The sequence below is a fragment of the Balaenoptera physalus genome (genome assembly GCF_965194825.1).
Source record: "Balaenoptera physalus genome assembly, chromosome: 2".
NCBI classification, from domain to species: domain Eukaryota; kingdom Metazoa; phylum Chordata; class Mammalia; order Artiodactyla; family Balaenopteridae; genus Balaenoptera; species Balaenoptera physalus.
The window spans coordinates 112303004-112322638 of record NC_138883.1 but is presented as its reverse complement, the minus strand read 5'-3'; the positions used below and the strand labels follow the sequence as shown (position 1 = coordinate 112322638).

Below are 19635 nucleotides of genomic sequence, written 5' to 3'. Positions count from 1 at the left end.
GAGAATAATGTTTGACTATAGAGATTAAATCACCCAAATTTCATAGAGTTGAAGCCATATACTCACCGCCACTGCAATTCTTCCAAGGACATGCTCTGGAATTTTTCTATATACATCCAAAGATCCCCCTGTAGAAACAAACATGTTGTGTTACAACAAATGAAACTACTAGAATAGTGCACTGGGCCCCTCCTCTGTGGATCCATTGTGAGACTTCTTTTTCTCTACTGACATCATGCATTGGATGTCTAGAGTAAAATTAGCTTTTTAGTCCAATTTTATCAATATTTATGACATAATCATACTTCCAGATGAAGCATAACTAGATACTTTCATTTTATTCTCAAGTGTATAATCACATACATGTAAAAACTGAAGGAACGTAGTGAAGGACAGGCTAAGAATCTGTACTTTATGTAAACTTAAATACATACGCAAAACTAAAGATCAATAGGACAATCATATCTAGGTATCTAGCTTGTGTTAACAGTTTTCTCAAAGGTAAACCAGGACCCTATCTTAGAATTTTCATATTAACCACACAAAAGCTGGTGCGTATAAAGTTCAAAATACACATAAAAACTAATAAAGTAAAATAGTAATGTTAACATCTATCTAAATAAATGTTACCCTTCAAATTAGGTACCATGACAAGCAATCAACATATTCCAAAGATACTATCTTAGAACAAAATGGTTTTTTCTTTCTTGGAAATTCTCTTTGATACAATTTTGAAAACCACTTTATGAGGCTAAAAAAAAAACTCCTTATGTCATAACATTTTTTCACTAAAATGGTATTCACTAACATCCTTCACCTTTACCAAATTCAGCTTTTGGTGGTTTCCAAAAAACAAAATCACTAGATTGTGAACATGATAAAGGCAGGGGTCATGTTGTTTGTTTTTAATTTTCATCAACCTAGAAATCAGCACAACTAACAGAGAGTACATATTCAATAAATATCTGTCAGATGAATAAATAAATAAACTTAAATCGCCATGAATTTTACCAGCTAGGTTAAGTTGCTCTGAAAACAGTTTCAAAAGAAGGGACTGCAAACCATCTGCAGCAACAATAACATCATTAAAATAATGGCATAACTTCCCCAGGAAACTATTTCAAAGGAACCAGTATTCATTTGGAAGTATAAATTTGAGTATGTTTGTTAAATTTTTAATCTTGATTTTTAATCAAGTAGTATAAGAATTTCAGGAAGATATGCAAAGAACCACTACCTTACTCATATTAATGATATGATTATATGAGAACTATTTTAACCACATGTAATAACCTTTCTTTGAGTCAAGGTGAGGTGTACAGTCTTTCAGTTCCATAAAGGAATTATCCAATATATTTGAGAAACAATTTTTGTTTCTATCAGAGGCTAAAAATTCATATTTAACAGTTTTACCACTAGATGCTTTATAAGTATGCCTCGTAAGATGTTGACATGGAGCATATTATCCTTTTCAAATGCAGTTAAGTCTATTTTGCAAATATAAATATTTTTATGTCAAGTTTTCCTAAAGCTGAACAGAGAAAAAATTATTTTTCCCTGTAAAAAATATTATACCAATATATATTCCATATATATAAAGATACTGGTTTTGTATTTATTTTGTTTAAAGCAGGAAAATGATCACTTCTTTCATTAACTTTGGCTTGTAGTTTCCAGATTCTGACAAGAAGCTGGAAAACCACAGTGTTAGTAAACCTTATGCTTTGGTTCTGGGTGCTACCGGGAAGAGAATGAAAAAAAGACACTTCTGCAATGAGGTGAGCCATCTTTATTTACTAAAATGGCATTTTTATTATAGATGCAAGAAAAGTGAAAACACGGTAGAAAAAACATTTCATGTTCTCATCGATATTTCAGATGAACTGGCAGTTGCAAGGATGAACAATCTCAAGAAGATCAAGCTTTACATGGTGGTATTTGGAATCCTCAGAAATGTAGTTTAGTGGGCCAATCCCTTATGAAGTGAACAGCTTGAGTGGCTCAAAACTAGGAGGTGCAAATCTATTCACATACACTACTAAGAAGTGCTAAGAGAAGATTTATTTTTACATAGGCTATAAATCAGGGCTTAATTAGCTAAATGGATAGTCAACAAGCTAAATCAAAAAACCAAAGATTACATTACTACCATTATTAGTGGAACAAGCCAAAAAAGAATCCCATTTTGAGGTAATTCACTGATTTTTCTAAATATCTATTTAATCTCAGTTATATCCCACTCTCCTTAGCTATCCATATGGGTAAATCTTTACATAGCTGGCTTTGTGTCATCACAGATTTATCCCGTCCTTGACATAATCATTAGAGAGAGATACTGTCGGAGGCAAAAAAAAATTGTGGCAGATCCACTTAGAATCAATAGTTCCTACTAAGCCGGATGAGTTCTCATGCAATTAAAATAACTCTTTATCAGGCTAAAAATGGCAGAGGGTTTTCAGTTGAATTTTTACTGAGTTTTACTATCATTTCTATCCTATAGGCCTAGGCAATCTTTAGACTCATCAAATCATCAAACATTAGTGCTGGAGGGACCTTAAAGATCAGCCCAATGACTTTATTTGACAGAGGAGGGAAACTGAGTCCAGAGAGGTGGGTGTTCTAGTCACAGCCATGAGTCAGTTGATGCCAGAACTTGGAAAAGATCTGAACCTTTGAACTGCAAAGATCTAAAAGGTTTCCCCATAACATCACATAGCTTGAGAATCACACGTGAACTTTTTAGTCTCACTGCAATGTGATATTACTATGTGACACATACTCAGAGAGACAGTTTAATCTTAGCTGAGGCATTGGTATTCTCATTGGTATTCTCATATACTCATTTATCTGTTGAATGGTTGCTTTGAACCTTCTCCTCATGATTCCAAGGTCACTGGTTTACTCTCTGTGACCTGTCACTTCCTCGGGTTCCCTGGCCTCAGATCATCCCTAGCCAGTCATTTCCTTGCATGCCACTATCCACCACGGGAACCGGGAGGAAGAGTGCTAACAGAATAGCAAAAAATCCATGTCAACTGCCAAACAACTACACATTTCTGTTGATGAACTGGGGCTATCATCTTCATGTATTTAAGCCAAAAGAACTCATGGGGTAAGGTCTGTGCTTATCCTAATACAGGGCTACAATATAAAGTAGTGTCTTGCATGTGGGATAAACAGATATGTAGTAAATGAACAAGCAACATTAGTTTCATATTCATCCCAACATTTTCCTTAAAATGATCATGATTATTATTAATACTAACAAAATTGAAATCTGGAGCCACAAGCAAAAATTTCAGAAACTCTCTTAGTCTCTTCCAGTTGAAAAAAATAAAGAGCCGTTTCTTTCTTTGCAACATGGGTTTTGGGGGAAACAACTTATTCCCATGATGGTAACCCAAATGCATGTACACAGATTCTGAGATGCTATATTTGGGTATTTCTGAGTGAATTTAATTTTGACTTAATGAGAAGGCCTATCACATCACTCCCCTACTTGAAACCTTCCAATACATCCTAACAAATTCAGACTGAAACATAAATTCCTCACCATGACTTACAAGGCCTACACAATCTAGCTTCTGCCTATTTCTCTGGCCTCTTGTCTGGCCCCAGGTCCTCTCATCACTACTCTCAAGTCACCATGGTCTTCCTGTGGGGCCTGATTACACCAAGCTTGCTTCCCACCTTAGAGCATTTATACTTGATCCTCTGCCTTGAACATCTTCCCCATGACCTTCCCTGAGCTGGCTCACCGACATTAAAGTCTCTGCTAAAATGCCACTCCCATAAAGAAGCCATCCCTTGGACCTAGAGACTGTCATACAGAGTGAAGTAAGTCAGAAAGAGAAAAACAAATATCGTATATTAACGCGCATATGTGGAATCTAGAAAAATGGTACAGATGGACCAGTTTGCAAGGCAGAAATAGAGACACAGATGAAGAGAACAAACCTATGGACACCAAGGGGGGAAAGTGGTGGGGGGGGTGAGGGTGGCGGTGGCGGGATGAACTGGGAGATTGGGAACGACATATATACACTAATATGTATAAAATAGGTAACTAATAAGAACCTGCTGTATAAAAAATAAATAAATAAAATAAAATTTTTTTAGTTAAAAAAAAAAAAAAAGAAGCCATCCCTGACTGTCCTATATAGCAGCAGTCCCCAAACTTTTTGGCACCAGGGACCAGTTTTGTGGAAGGCAATTTTTCCACGGACGGTGGGGTGTGGGGATGGTTCAGGTGGTAACGTGAGCAATGGGGAGCAGTGGGGAGAGGTGGGGAGCGATGGGGAGCGGCAGATGAAGCTTCGCTTGCTCGCCTGCCGCTCACCTCCTGCTGTGAGGCCCGGTTCCTGACAGGCTGTGGACCAGCACTGGTCGATGGCCCGGAGGTTGGGGACCCCTGCAGTATAGCACCTCCTCTCCTTATTAGTCATCATCTACCTTGCTTTAGGTTCTAACTAGACTTATCCCTCTCTGAGAGTGTACTGTATGTTTCTTGTCTCCCCTTCTAGAATTTAAGCCCCATACCAACAGGGATTAAGTCTTGTTCACTGTTGTCCCCCAAGTTTAGAACAGTGTCTGAAAGAAAGTGCTCAATTACTACTTGGAAATAAACAACTAATATAAGATTAAAATAAATAATGAGAATTTACACTAACAGACCAGAACTAGGGTTGAGACAAAGTTGTCAAGAAGTTTAACTGAGATAGGAAGGGAAGAGAAGGAATGATAGAGGATGGCACATAGTTTTTGGTCCATGTATTTTTGAGGAATATTTTGTTTATTACAGAGAGAATGAAGGTCCAAAAGAGAGAGGGTGGTTAATGGAGAAACTCCACCAAGGGGATGCACATGTAAAGGGACTGACCTTAAACAGCTTTTCATGTGAGAGGTGCATCAGGTGTGTGCAGTTGTTGCTAAGCTATAGGTGGAAAAGCAAGGAATTATGAGAGCTCATACCTGATGGTCTATGTTGTCTCTAAATGAGAAAGAGGTAGGTAAAATCTGGGGGAGGGTAGTAAAGTTTTATAAGAGCTGATGTGGGAAATAGCAGAGAAGATGGGAATGGGGGAACAAAACTTAAGAAGTAGGAAATTTTAGTGTTCAGGGACCAGTTAGGGTGGAGTAAAGGGAAGCTGTCAACAGCAGTAGGAGAAGGGCTTCAGGCAGCTCAAGAGAGTGAGGAGTCTCAAAAAAGAGGTTAAATATAGGTTATAAAGTGAATATTTTAAGATAAGGACTTAAAGTATTAAAATGTAACTAAAAGGTGACATCACTGAAAACAGCAGGGTAAGGTCCTCTGAAAATTCTCTTCTCCACAAAAGCAATGAAAAAACAGACAAAAATTGTCAGAATCAACTTGTTCAGAGCTCTTGAAATTAGCCAAAGGATTGTAGCACCCCAAAATTGTTTATTCAGGACAACGCTTGAATCTTGGTAAGAAAAGCAAGCTTTGTGGCATTTTTACTTGCCCTATTCCCACTGCCTGATCTCCAGCTTCAGTGCAGCCTTGAAAACCAGCAGCCTGCCATCACAGTAAACTCCAGCAGCCTGATAGCCACTGCACAGGCAGAACTGAGTTGGTGCTCCTTCATATCCACATTCTCATAAAAGTTTCACTTCTGACCTGTTTGGGGGTTCCCTGGAAGACCCCACTTGCAATGCTGTCTTTATTTACACCTTATACAAAAAACCTTTTCCTTAGGGGCATTTACTGGAAACAATTAGAAGCAATCAATTAACTCTGTAACTTACTGAGGTAGCCGATAAGAGTTTAGGTAAACAATAGGCTAACCAAAAGTCTTAAAAGGAAAAGCTGGGGAATGAGATGTCAATAGAGGCTTTGAGGGACTTCCCTGGTGGTGCAGTGGTTAAAAGTCTGCCTGCCAATGCAGGGGACACGGGTTCGAGCCCTGGTCTGGGAAGATCCCACATGCCGTGGAGCAACTAAGCCCATGCACCACGGCTACTGAGCCTGCTCTCTAGAGCCCGCAAGCCACAACTACTGAGCCTGAGTGCCACAACTCCTGAAGCCCGCACGCCTAGAGCCTGTGCTTCAACAGAAGCCACTGCAACAACAGAAGCTACCGCAAGGAGAAGCCCGTGCACTGCAACAAAGAGTAACCCCCGCTCGCCACAACTAGAGAAAGCCCGTGCGCAGTAACGAAGACCCAACACAGCCAAAAATAAATAAATAGATTTATTGGAAAAAGAAAAAATAGAGGCTTTGAAAAGCTGCAACATATTCTTGGGAATCTAGGATATATGCATGCACAAGGCCATGTGCATGCTCAGGAAGGCCTGGAGGAGGCTTTCAGCAGTCACCTTGGGCTGAACATGAGGCTCAGCACAAGCAGGAAGCAAAGACTAAGGCAGAGTTATCAACTGGTGGGACAGTACTAGACTTATCCCTCTCTGAGAGTGGGAGAGTACTGAAGGTGTGCCCCAACACGCTCAGAACCCTTCAGCAAAGACTGGGAGACTTATTAGCCCCAGGCATTTAAGGAAATCTTTGTCTAATCATTAGCTGACCAGTAAGCTAACTGAAAGAGGCTTCAGTGGCTATACACTGGAGACAGAAACACTACAGAATAGTTTACTATTCTGTAAACTATTCTGAAAAGTCACTAAACAAACATATCCAACAAAAACAAACCCTGGGGATGAGGGAGAATCTGATTTCTAGAGTTAACACATTATATAATTTAAAATATCCAGTTTTCAACAATAAAAGAGACATGTAAAGAAACAAAAAGGTATGACCCATACACAGGAACAAAAGCAATTAACAGAAACTGTCCCTAAAAAAGCTCAGATGTTGGACTTACTGGAAAAAAAATCTTTAATCAGCTATGTTAATATACATCCATATAACTAAAGGAAACCATCTGTAAGGAACTAAAGTATGAGGATGATGTCTTCCCAAATACAGGCTATCAATAAAGAGGCAAATTACACACCCTCCCAAACATATACATATACATACATATACATATATATACACACATATATACAAATCCCTCTCTCACTATCTCTCTCTCTCTCTCTGTGTATATATATATATATATACACACACACAGATATATAAAATAAAGTATGGAGCAAAGCTTTTGTACGCTACTGAAAGGAAGTTGATATTAATCTGATAAGTTGTTGATATTAATCTGAATAAGTTAAGATGATAACTGTAATCTCTAGGGAAACCAAACATACACCTTAAAAATATAGTAAAAGAAACCACAAGATAATTTAAACAGTACATTAGAAAACATCTATTTAATATAAAAGAAAGCAGTAATGAAGGAACAGAAGAACATAAAAGAAGACTTAAAGAAAACAAGTAGTAAAATAGCAGATATAAATTCTAGCTTGTCATTAATTACATTAAATGTAAATGAATTAAACACTCTAACTGAATGAGAGACTGACAGAATGGATAAAAAAATTATCCAACTCTATGCTGCCCATAGGTGATGCACTTTAGATTCAAAGACCCAAATAGGTTGAAAATAAACAATGGCAAAAGACATAACAAGCAAACAGTAATCGATAGGGAACCGGAATGACTATACTAAATTAGACAAAACAGACTCTTAGGCAAATGCTGTGACTACAGACAAAGAAACACATTTTATAATGATAAAACAGTCAATTCATCAAGATGATATAACAATTACAAACATACATGCACCTAACAACAGAATGCCAAAATATGTGATGCATAAACTGACAAAACTGAAGGGAGAAACAGACAACCAAAAAAATACCCCATTTCAATACTCACTTTCAACAGCAGATAGAACAATTTGCACTAAAGATTAACAAGGAAATAAAATACTTAACTCCATAAACCAATTAGTCCTGACAGACATCTCAAGAACACTCCACCCAACAACAGCAGAATACATTTTTCTCAGGTGCACATGGAACATTCTCCAGGACAGACAATATTTTAGGGCATAAAACAAATCTCAATAAATTTAAAAGGACTGAAATCATACAAAGCATGTTCTCTGACCTCTAAGGAATATTAGAAATCAGCAACAGAAGGACAAATTCAATGTGGAAAATGACACACTCCTAAATAAAAATGGGTCAAAAGAGAAATCACAGGGATTATCTTTGTGGGGAATTAGAAAACACTTCGAGATAAATGCAAATGAAAAAAACAATATATCAAAACTTCTAGAGTGCAGCTAAAGAGGTGCTTAGAGGGACATGTATAGCTGCAAACACCTACATTAAATAAGAAAGATCTCAAATCAATATCCTAACTTCACAGCTTAAAAATACAGAAAAAGAGGAGCAAACTAAAAACAGAGCTAGTAGAAATTAATAAGTATTAGACCAGAGATTTAACACAATAGAAAAACAACAGAGAAACATCAAAGAAATCAAGAGTTGGTTTTTGAAGAAGACAAAGAAACTGATCAACTTTTAGCTACCCTGACCAAGAGGAAAAGGGATAAGACTCAAATTAATAAAATCTGGAATGAAAGAGAGAACATTAACACTGACTTTACCAAAATAAAAATGATTACAAAGGAATACTAGGAATAATTGTTTACCAACAAATTAGATAATCTAGATGAAATGAACAAACTTCTAGAAAGCCACAAAGTACCAAAACTGACTCAAGAAGAAATAGAAATTCTGAATAAACCTATAACTATAACTAATAAAGATACTGGTTGGTAATTTAAAAAACTACTCACAATATTACTCAATCTTAAAAAGAAAGTAAATTCTGACATATGCTACAACATGGGTAAATCTTGAGGACATTATGAAAAGTGAAACAAGCCAGTCCCAAAAAGACAAATACTGTGCAAGTTCACTTAGCTGAGGTATCCAGAGTAGCCCAACTCATACAGACAGAAAGTAGAATATTCGCTACCAGGGGCTGGGAGTAGGAGGCAAAGGAGAGTTATGGCTTAATGGGTATGGGGTTTCAGTTTCGCAAGCTGAAAAGAGTTCTGGAGATGGACGGTGGTGGTTGCATGGTAATGTGAATGCACTTAATGCTGCTGAACTACACACTTAAAAATGGCTAATATGGTAAATTATATATGTATTATACCAGTTTTTGAAAAACTTTTGGGAAAGACAGTCTTATGTACACAGTCTTGCTAATCCTACTTGGCCACATAAGAATGGGCCTTGGGGCTGGAACACTTGCTTACCAAGAGATAAAGAGGCCACACAACCTGTGCTGGGTTTATGTCCTTGTTTTGGAATATCTTTCCCTGTTTTAGGCTCAATGTGTACTCCTTTGTCCTGATTAAGCATGTGCATCAATGGACCTTAGGCATACCTCCAGCTTTCAGTATTTCTGACTCCAGGGGAGTAGGGCAGAGTGGGGGGTACTTTTGCTGCAACACAGATGGGTATGTGCAGGCCAACTGCCCTGCACAGACTGCCAGGAGGGACCTGCTGTTGGCCATTGGGAACTGACACCCACTTCTAAAGCTGATCTTGCTCTCTTTTTTTTTTTATGTGAGTAAAGCATTGTTTAATCCAGTGCTTGATTGTACTCTGTTTTTCTTGGCAACTCCAATACCAAGATGCAGTGGGCAGCACTGCTTGGACTTCTCCTAATGATAGACAACAAATGCCACCTGACCACAAAAACTACTCACAAAGAAAACCCCAGGACCAGATGGCTTCACCGGTGAATTATACCAAACGTTTTAAGAAGAATTAACATCAATCTTTCACAAACTCTTCCAAAAAAGCAGAAGAGGAGGGAACACTGTCCAACTCATTCTTTGAGGACAGAATTATCCTGATATCAAACTCACACAATGACATTACAAGAAAAGAAAACTACAAACCAATATCACTTAAGAACATGGATGTAAAAATCCTCAACAAAATATTAGCAAATTGAATCCAGCAACATATAAAAAGGATTATACAGGACTGATTCAATACGCAAAAATCTATTCATGTAATACACTGTAAGTACGGAATAAAGGACAAAAAAACATGATCATTTCAATAGACAAAAAAAGCACTTGACAAAATCTAATGCCAATTTATGATAAAAATACTCAACAAACTTGATAAATGACATCTACCAAAAACCCAGAGCTAACATCATACTTAATGGTGAAAGACGGAAAGCTTCCCTTCTAAGGAGCAAAAGAAGGATGTCTACTCTCACTACTTCTATTCAACACTGTACTGAGGGACCTCCCTGGTGGTCCAGTGGTTAAGAATCCGTCTTGCAATGCACGGGACACCGGTGCAATCCCTGGTCAGGGAACTAAGATCTCACATGCCGCGGGGCAATTAAGCCTGCACGCCACGACTAGAGAGCCCTTGCGCTGCAACTAATGACCCTGCGCGCCACAACTAGAGAGAAGCCTGTGCACTGCAACAAAGAGCCCACGTGCCGTGACGAAGGATCCTGGGTGCTGCAACTAAGACCCAATGCAGCCAAAAAATAAATAAATAAATATTTTTTTAAAAAATTAAAAAAAAACAAAACCAAAAACCACTGTCCTGAAAGTTTTAGCCAGGGTAATTAAGCAAGAAAAAGAAAAAAAGACATCCAAAATGGAAAAGAAGATGTAACACTACCTCTATTTTCAAATGACATGATCTTCTATAAGGAAAACCCTAAGGAATCTATAAAAACCTATTAGAGTTTAAGGAACAAGTTTAGCAAACTGAATGCAAACTGGTGTAAAATGGAATGGAACAGTTTGGCAGTGTTAAACATAGAGCTACCATACGACCCAGCAATTCTACTCCTACTGACATACTCAAGAGAAGTGAAAACATATGTCCACAAAAAACTTGTACACAAAAGTACATAGCAGCATCATTCACAATAGCCAAAAAATGGAAACATCACAAACGCCCATCACTGATGAATGAGTAAAGAAAATGTGGTGATCTATACAATGGACTATTATGCAGTCATAAAAAGTAATGAAGTACTGATAAATTTTACAACATGGGTGAACCTTGAGAACATTATGCTAAGTGAAAGAAGCCAGACACAAAGGCCACATACTGTACGATTCCACTTATCTGAAATGTCCAAAATAGGGAAATCCATAGAGACAGAAAGTAGATTAGTGGTTGCCAGGGACTAGAGGGAAGAGGGTATATGGAGTGACTACTAATGGGTAGGGAATTTGTTTCCAGGGTGATAAAAATGTTTTGGAATTAGTGGTGATGGTTACACAATCTTGTGAATATACTAAAAACCACTGAACTGTACATATTAGAAGGACGAATTTTATGGTATTTGAACATACCATCTTAATAAATACATTCTTTAATGTAACAAAAATTGAGGATTCAAAAAAGGATGATGAAAAGTCATAAAGTAATGACATGTACTGGCTCTATGAACCCACTTTTTCTAGTCAGTCTCCTTGAATACTAATTGTCATACTTCCCATATGTTTGTAAGACTTTTAATTCTTGACATCTACTATAACTAATTTAGAACACATTATTATAGTAAAAAGGTATCAATGATGGCCCATTAAAAAGTCTTGTGGGGGGCTTTCCTGGTGGTGCAGTGGTTAAGAATCCGCCTGCCAATGCAGAGGACATGGGTTCGAGCCCTGGTCCAGGAAGATCCCACATTCTGCGGAGCAACTAAGCCCGTGTGCCACAACTACTGAAGCCTGCGCACCTAGAGCCCGTGAGCCACAACTACGGAAGCCCATGAGCCTAGAGCCCGTGCTCTGCAACAAGAGAAGCCACTGTAATGAGAAGCCCGCGCACCGCAATGAAGAGTAGCCCCTGCTCACCACAACTAGAGATAGCCCACGCACAGCAAAAAAAAAACAAAGTCTTGTGGGGAATGAACTAATTGTATTATTAATATACTGAGAATCCCCCAAATGAACTAAGTATATTTTTTAAATGTTGAGGGTTTTTTTTTGGCCGTACCGCTCGGCTTGCAGGATCTTAGTTCCCCAACCAGGGATTGAACCCGGGCCACGGCAATGAAAGTACTAAGTCCTAACCACTGAACCACCAAGGAACTCCCAAATGTTGAGTTTTAATGAGCTAGACATTAAAAAATTGAATATGTGAAATTTAAAGACTGCTTTGATTTCAAATAGGTAAACAATAACAATGATGACATCATTTTACTGATAGGGTACCAAGAAATTTACATTTTGCCAAAATATTCAGATCAAAAAAGATTTATCAAAATAGAAATGAATAAAAAATAAAGGAAGGAAGGAAAGGGCTAGAGTCCAAAGAAAACTAAACACATCTTGGCTAAAGAGCTGTGTTGGAAAAAAATTTCTTTTCTTGCAATTAAGAACCGATTTCTTTCTAAAAGACACAGGACATTGTGTTAATAGATTTCTTTAAAAGAAAATCTGTTTTGGCTATTGAAACATTAAAAGAACAGAGCATCTGTTTTGCAAGTGAAGACAGATTGTATGGAAGAATCAAGTATCAAACCACCGATTAGACTAGTATTTAATCTGTTCTATTTAAATTTTCAATAAAAGTAAATGAAATTACATTCTTGAAATTATGGCTCAGCTATAAATATTTAACAACAGGAACCCTTAACACTAAGATGTTTTAGAGCATAAAGGAGGTAATTATTAGTATATTTTCATTATTTTTAATTCTACTTGATACCTACATCAAAACCAGGTTTTAAAGCACTCTAATCCCAAAATCACTTTTAAAGTATTATAAAAGGGAAAACTCACCATCCATGAATTCTGTACATATTGAAATTCTGTTTTCCACGAAAAATGCACCATAAAACCCTATGATATATGATGAATCACACTGTAACAAAAATAAGACAAAAGTAGTTAATAGCCTGCAAGCCAATACCACAGGCATACTTTATAAGGAAAAATGACCAAGAAAAAAATTACCTTATAAAGAATTTCCAATTCAGACATAATTTGCTTCTGAAGTTCCAGTGTAATATCTAGTAGTATGACCTAAATATATAAAGGAATCAACATTCACACATTTATTCACCTTATTGTGAAATATAAAAACTAAAAAATATGGTGTTTCCTCTATTCATTCCACCTCTCTCCTCCCCACCACAACCTCCAGTAATACAAACTGTGTCCACATCTGTCTAACACTTTGTATTGGGGGAGGTGGTATAGAAGTGATTGATGGGATCAAAGAAAAAGCCAGGTCTCAAAGGTCAGTATTAACAGCTTTAAAAGTCAGTTAAGTTATAACACCCTTAATTTATACACCCTATTTTGGTCACATTGGTTATTTTGAGAAGAGGAAGATCGTAATGACCTTGAAACCATTAAAAAAATAATTGTCTTGTAATTCACACACTGGGCAAAAGCAGAGAGAATAATGAGTAAAAATAACATTTAAAGTAGATTTTTAGTTATAAGAGAAATAAGGAGTTTTAAAAATACGTCAGGTTTTTATATTCTTCCAGGTGGGTAATCTTTCTTTGCCAAAACTGTTATAAAATGTTGGAGCTTGAAGGAACCTCAGAAATGATTTCATCTAATTCCCTTCTTTTTTTAAAATTAATTAATTAATTAATTTTGGCTGCATTGGGTCTTCGTTGCTGTGCGCGGGCTTTCTCTAGTTGTGGTGAGCGGGGGCTACTCTTCATTGCAGTGCATGTGCTTCTCATTGCGGTGGTTTCTCTTGTTGCAGAGCACGGGCTCTAGGCAAGCAGGCTTCAGCAGTTGCAGCACGTGGGCTCAGTAGTTGTGGCACATGGGCTTAGCTGCTCTGCGGCATGTGGGATCTTCCCGGACCAGGGCTCGAAACCATGTCCCCTGCACTGGCAGGCGGATTCTTAACCACTGAGCCACTAGGGAAGTCCCTAATTCCCTTCTTTTAGAGGAAGAAACCAAGGTTCTGAGGAGTCATGAGGCCCAGCAATGTCAGGGCCCCTCCCTGATTCCAAGGACCATGCACTTTCCAGTATGCCCTGAGGCTTTATGGTTTTCCTTAAAATATCAACCACTGAGTCAAATTCATAACATAGAAATGTACAATGGTGTATTTATAAACTTACCTAGAACAAATTCTAGTTTATTTCAAACACTTATTTTTTTAAGAAAGAAGACTGTCAACCATTCAAATTTTACTTAGCATTTCCTGTGAAGCCAATTCAAGGGAAATTGTTTTTTACTTAAAATAGACAGTGATGATAATAAATAACTGGAAGATAATTTCTAAGATTTGTGGCAGAGTTTCTGACTCTAGACATTTCGAGATAAAAACTTAACATTCAGGATTACCAATAACAGTCTAATTAAACACCATCCAACACTGAACCACATTTTGTATTACAATGGCAGAATATGTGTGTGTGTGTGTGTATAACACACACACACACACACACATATATATATAATCAATACTGGAGGAAAAAACATAAATTTTGAATTGCAAACTGCTGATAGAGCAAGGAAAGAAAAGGATAATCTCTAAAACACATATTTTATAGTCCTGACATCCATTGGGGGGAGGGTAAAATGAGTACAAAAAGGCATAGCAGTTTCTATCAAGAGTTTGCTTTAGGGTTATTTATAAAAGCTCTGACTAAAACTAGACTGTAAGTGTAATGCAAAACTGCCAAGAAGCATTTAAACATTTCTCCCAATCAATAGTCATTTGCCACAATATTCACTTACATTTTTGTTCCTGTATAAAATTTAGCAACAAAATTAATTCATCTACTGTTGTTTTAATTCTATGCCATAAAATATTAGAGCTATTCACCCTACTATGTCAAGTACAGGGAATCTTTCAACCTGAAAAACTCTGCTAAAAGGAGTAAGGTATTATTTACCGTAAAGCAGTGGTTCTCAACCTCGGCCTCACGTTATAATTACCTAATTACCTTTATATCTAGGTGTTTATATAAATATATAAGGACACTTCTAACAAATCCTGATGCACAGGGCTTACTCCAGAATAAGGGAATCAGAATCTCTAGGGTTGGGCCCGCATCTCTGCATTTTTAAAAAATTTCCCAGATGATTTGTAACCCACAGTAAGGTTGAGAATCCCTTATTTAAGGTTTAAAAAATGCCGTTTATCCAGTGTTTAGCATGACTAACTACTAAGATATATTGCACCTCCAGGCCCCCAATCAAGAAACAACATGATTCCACAAGGCTAACCAAAACCCAGCTATGAACATGTTCTCTTCACAGAGAACCTTAATTGGGCTCCTATGGCCTCAAATAAAGTTAAAATTCTAGCACGACAGTCAAGGAATTCTTTCACAGTCTACCTCCAACTTGTTATTCTAGCTCCTTCTCCCACTACTCATTACCACAAACCCAATCTACACGTAAAACCAGATGATTTCTACCGGTCCACACACACATCCTGTGCTTTCCCCCACGCTGTTCCCTCCACTTGAGGTGTCTTCCTTGCTCCATTCCATAGTCACTGGCCATAAAACCTTTCCTATCCTTTAGATACAGCTTGAATGCCACCACCACCTCCACAAAGCCAGCCCCAAAGCCCTCCATCAGATCCTTTATCTTTTTCCTTATCACAAGATGCCTTTAGCATTCATGCCTCATCTCCTAAAAACAGAAGCCTAGAGAGAGTACAGAGTGGTTGTAAGCCCCAGAATGGCAACGATTAAGTCTTGTGCATTTTTCTCTGGTCCCCTCCCCCCATATCCAGCACCCAGCCCAGGGTCTTACTCAAGTGGTGCCCATTAAGTGATGTGGGACTTAAAGTACTCCTTACAAACATAATCCTACAAATAAGAAGCTATTTCTAGACAGGAAGGAAATGAATTGCCTGATTTCTATAACTGAATTTAAAACCAAAGACATAAACACCAAAATAAATAAAATTGCCACACTGGCCTAACATGTAGAAAGTAACACCGTATTTGTGGGACCAATCCATTGCACCCTAACAGGTCTTGATCATTCTTGGAATTTGCTATAGTCCAGAATAATGGAGATTCCATAATGGTAAAAAAGTGAAAATGTAATTTCTGGGAACTTGAGAGGGCAAGTAAAATCTACCCTAAAATGGAAAAATTGGAAAAAAAGCATGGTGAATACTAATTTTTTTTTCTGAAGAACAAGGAAAGCATGAACTCCTTAAGTTTCCATGATTATTTTTTTTTCTCCTTAGGAAGAGCTTAATTTTTCAAACTGGAAAGAATTTGAACATGAAGCATTTCCTGGAGAAAGGGTTAAGTGAGAAACTGAAATACCTGAGTGCATTTCCGCTGCTCTCCACTACACCTCCAGGACAAATAAGGATGAGTTGTCAAGTTAAATATAAGCAGTCAAGTGACTGAATTATAATTTACTCTGTGCTCAATTTAAATTAGTGTGAGGCTATTAAAATATACAGTATAAATACGGCAATTCATCACAAGCTGTCATGGATGACTTCATTTATTTGCTGGAGTGGCACACACTCCACTAAAGGGAAGGAGAGCAAAATCACAGGTCAAATTAAGCCGCTATTCTGTTTTAATTCGCTTATTTAATCTGTGGCGACATAATTGTCTTTTACAGTATGTACAACTCAGGAAGGAAATTTGGGAGGATTACAGTCAGTATACAAATGATTAATCAAATGGTCCATTTAAATGCTAGTTTAAAAGCAGCAGAAACCCAAAGCAGTCAAAGAATGATAATCAGCACATGCTACATACAAGGCTAAATTTCCTGGAAGATGGATTTTTCCCAATTAGAAAATATACAATACTGGGGAATCTATTAAGCTCTACTCTTTCAAAGATTTTATAGACTACATTAACAGTATAAAAAGGTTCTGTTTGCAAGATGGCTAACAGTATTTTTATTTGTTTTCTGCTCTACTTGTTTGCAATCGTCTTGCTTAACTACATTCCTCCCCCGCCACTCACCAAAAGCTAGTTAGAAACGCATATTCATATTCAGTCATCGAATAGTTATCTTTGAAATAGCATTAGTATCATTTTCAAAGTACTCTCTTTGAGGCAAATTTTTTTCTAAACTCAATGATATAAAATAAAAATTCAAGATACTTCTATTCTTCCCAAAATTCAACTTTCTTTTTATAATATCTGAAATGATATTTTCCCACCTTTGAAGTCTAAAGAGGTAAGCACTAATATGCTTAGACATTGCAATATTCTTTAGACAAAAAAGTCTAGAAAATAAGAACATTTACAAGTACAAAAATTAGAAATATTTTGAGTAGGAAGAGAAAAGTAACAGATTTTCAAGGACTCTCATCTAACTGCTCCCACAGACATTCAAACTATGGGTCCAAATGACCATTTGACTTGGAAAATTAAATTTCCCTCATCATTCTATGCAGGCATCAGAGCCCTGCAGGTGATTCTGTTTAGACAAGGACTGTGATTTGCTGCTCTTCGCAATCCCTTTGTGACACCAGGCAGCCCCGTTTCACAGCTGAGGTCACTGAGAGGTTCAAGTGACATGCTTGAAGTCACACAAAAGTCAGGAGGGGGTCAGGAAAGGACCAAAGGCACTTCTAACTCTTAACCTTTCATTTCACCCTTTAATATAAAAAAAAAGCTAAGAAATACTCTGGGTGAGAGCAATGGTCCATACAAAGAACACTATGGGATATTTTGTATGTGAGCTGAACCTACTTTCAGGATGTTACTTCAAAAGATGAATGAATGAATTAAAGAACAAACGACAGAATAAAATTTATTTATTCAGTTAGTCATTCAACTAATTATGTGTTGAACATCTAGTCATTACAAGATGTTCAGTGTTCTGTACTAGGCCCTATATGCAAGGTTCTACATGAATCAATGAGTAAGACAAGAAGCTAAATAAGATCTGTTCCCCACTTACAAAGAGATTTCAGTGTAATAGGGGAAATGTACATGTATACTAATAGCAAAATACAAGGCACTATGTGATAACACCCATAAGAGACACATACAGAGAATTCTAGGGAGGTTCAAAGGAGAAGGTGAATGAGTGATAGATATACCAGATGTGACAGGATTTATTCAAGTAAGTTCAATGGAAGAGCAAGCTTTGGAGCTGACCCTTGAAGGGTGTTAAGTATTTTGATAGGTGGAGACATGGGTGAAGGCATTCTAATTAGAAAGAAATACATGAGTAAAAGTGTTGAAGTGAGAAACTACTTGGGTTCAGATAAGGCAATGAGTTCAACTTAAAAGAAGCACAGGATTCAGACACATAAGATAATGCTTTAAAAGTAGGCTGATGACCTATTGTGGAAGACCTTGAGTTCCATTCCACAGAGCTTTTACTTGGGAAGTAATGTAGGGCCTTTGAAGACTTTTGAGAAGGGAACAGATGTGACTAGAACTATGCTTTAAGAAGCCAAGTCCAAGGGTAGCGAGCAGAAATACAGTACAGAGCATGGACTTGAGGCAAGACTTCCCTGAGTTCAAAGCCTGGTTCCATTACATATTAGTTGTGGGACTATGTTACTTAACTATGCTGTGCCTCAGCTTCTGTGTCTTAAAATGAGGATTCATAATGGTACTAACTGCAAAAGGTCATTGTGAGCATTAAATGAGGAAAATGTATGTAGAGTGCTTAGCACAGTACAAATGATCAATAAATGGGAGCTTCTATTTTTGAGAGAATAATTTAAAAGCTGGTCAACATGTCTGACAAGAGACAAGAACAAGCATCTGGATTTGCATGGTAACAAGAAAGGAAGAGATACTAAAAATTAAATAACAACAACAAAAAAAAAACAAAACCAGAAAAATCAACAGGCTTCTAGACATTAGATATCAGCTAAAATGGGACAGTGATCCCTAAAGATGGAAAACAAATAAGATGAGTCCTATGACTGTTCAGATTACTAACTAGACAAGAGTTTCCAGGCCCCTCCCTGCATGGAACCCCTGCATGGAACCCCTGCATGGAACCCAGGGGGAGCTCAGCCACCTCCCTAAGCTGAGAGAACTGGGAGTCTGAGGAGGCCAAGGCAGCTAGAGCTCACTGGCAGAAGAGCAAAAGGAGACAGCTCCAGAGAGCTGCAGACGGCCCCTGAAGTCTTCAGCTGAGTAACAACTAGCACGTGGATGTCAGGAAACTACCTGAGGCCAGGGAAAGAACCCCCAGAAAGAACCAGGAGAAACAATCTCCAAACCTCACACTAGGCAGAGTTTGTGTTCCCACCAGCCAGGATGGAAAACCTATATTTGCCAAGGCATTGGGGTAAAGTATTCAGAAGATTACTGCTTCAGCTGACTGGGGAAAATTAGTTCTAGACTAACCACTGGGATGGTCCCATCTCATAAAGCTTAAAAGCAAGTCTTGAAAGGATCAAACTGTTTCAGATTCACTAAACAGCATCTCAGAATAAAGCTCAAGAATATTTACAGGAATGAGCCTATGCCATACGACTGGCATCCAGTAAAAAATTATAAGGTATTAAAAAATACAACCCCAAATGGGGAGAAAAAGCAATCCGACAAAACTCACCCCCAAATGACACTTATCATAGAATTAATAGGCAAGACCATTAATTCAGTTATCATAACTATATTCCACATATGCAAGAAGGTAGAATAAAGATGGAGCATGTTAAGTAGAGACATGGAAGATGTAAAAAAGACCCATGTAAACTTCCAGGGATAAAAAGTACAACGTCTGAAATGAAAAATATACTGAACAGAATTAATAA

General features: G+C 37.6%; 1 protein-coding gene across 6 annotated transcripts in view; it reads right to left on the bottom strand.

Annotated features, from left to right (window-relative positions):
* Nucleotides 1-19635, bottom strand: part of MAP2K5 (mitogen-activated protein kinase kinase 5) — a 260908-nt gene that overhangs the window by 156908 nt on the left and 84365 nt on the right. For all 6 annotated transcript variants that reach the window (XM_082447422.1, XM_082447424.1, XM_082447421.1 and 3 more), the window contains 3 exons: nucleotides 12891-12959; nucleotides 12717-12798; nucleotides 67-128 (listed from right to left, as the gene is read on the bottom strand). In XM_082447422.1, the coding sequence (XP_082303548.1) occupies nucleotides 67-128; nucleotides 12717-12798; nucleotides 12891-12959 (213 nt within the window). The remainder of the gene's footprint in view (nucleotides 1-66; nucleotides 129-12716; nucleotides 12799-12890; nucleotides 12960-19635) is intronic.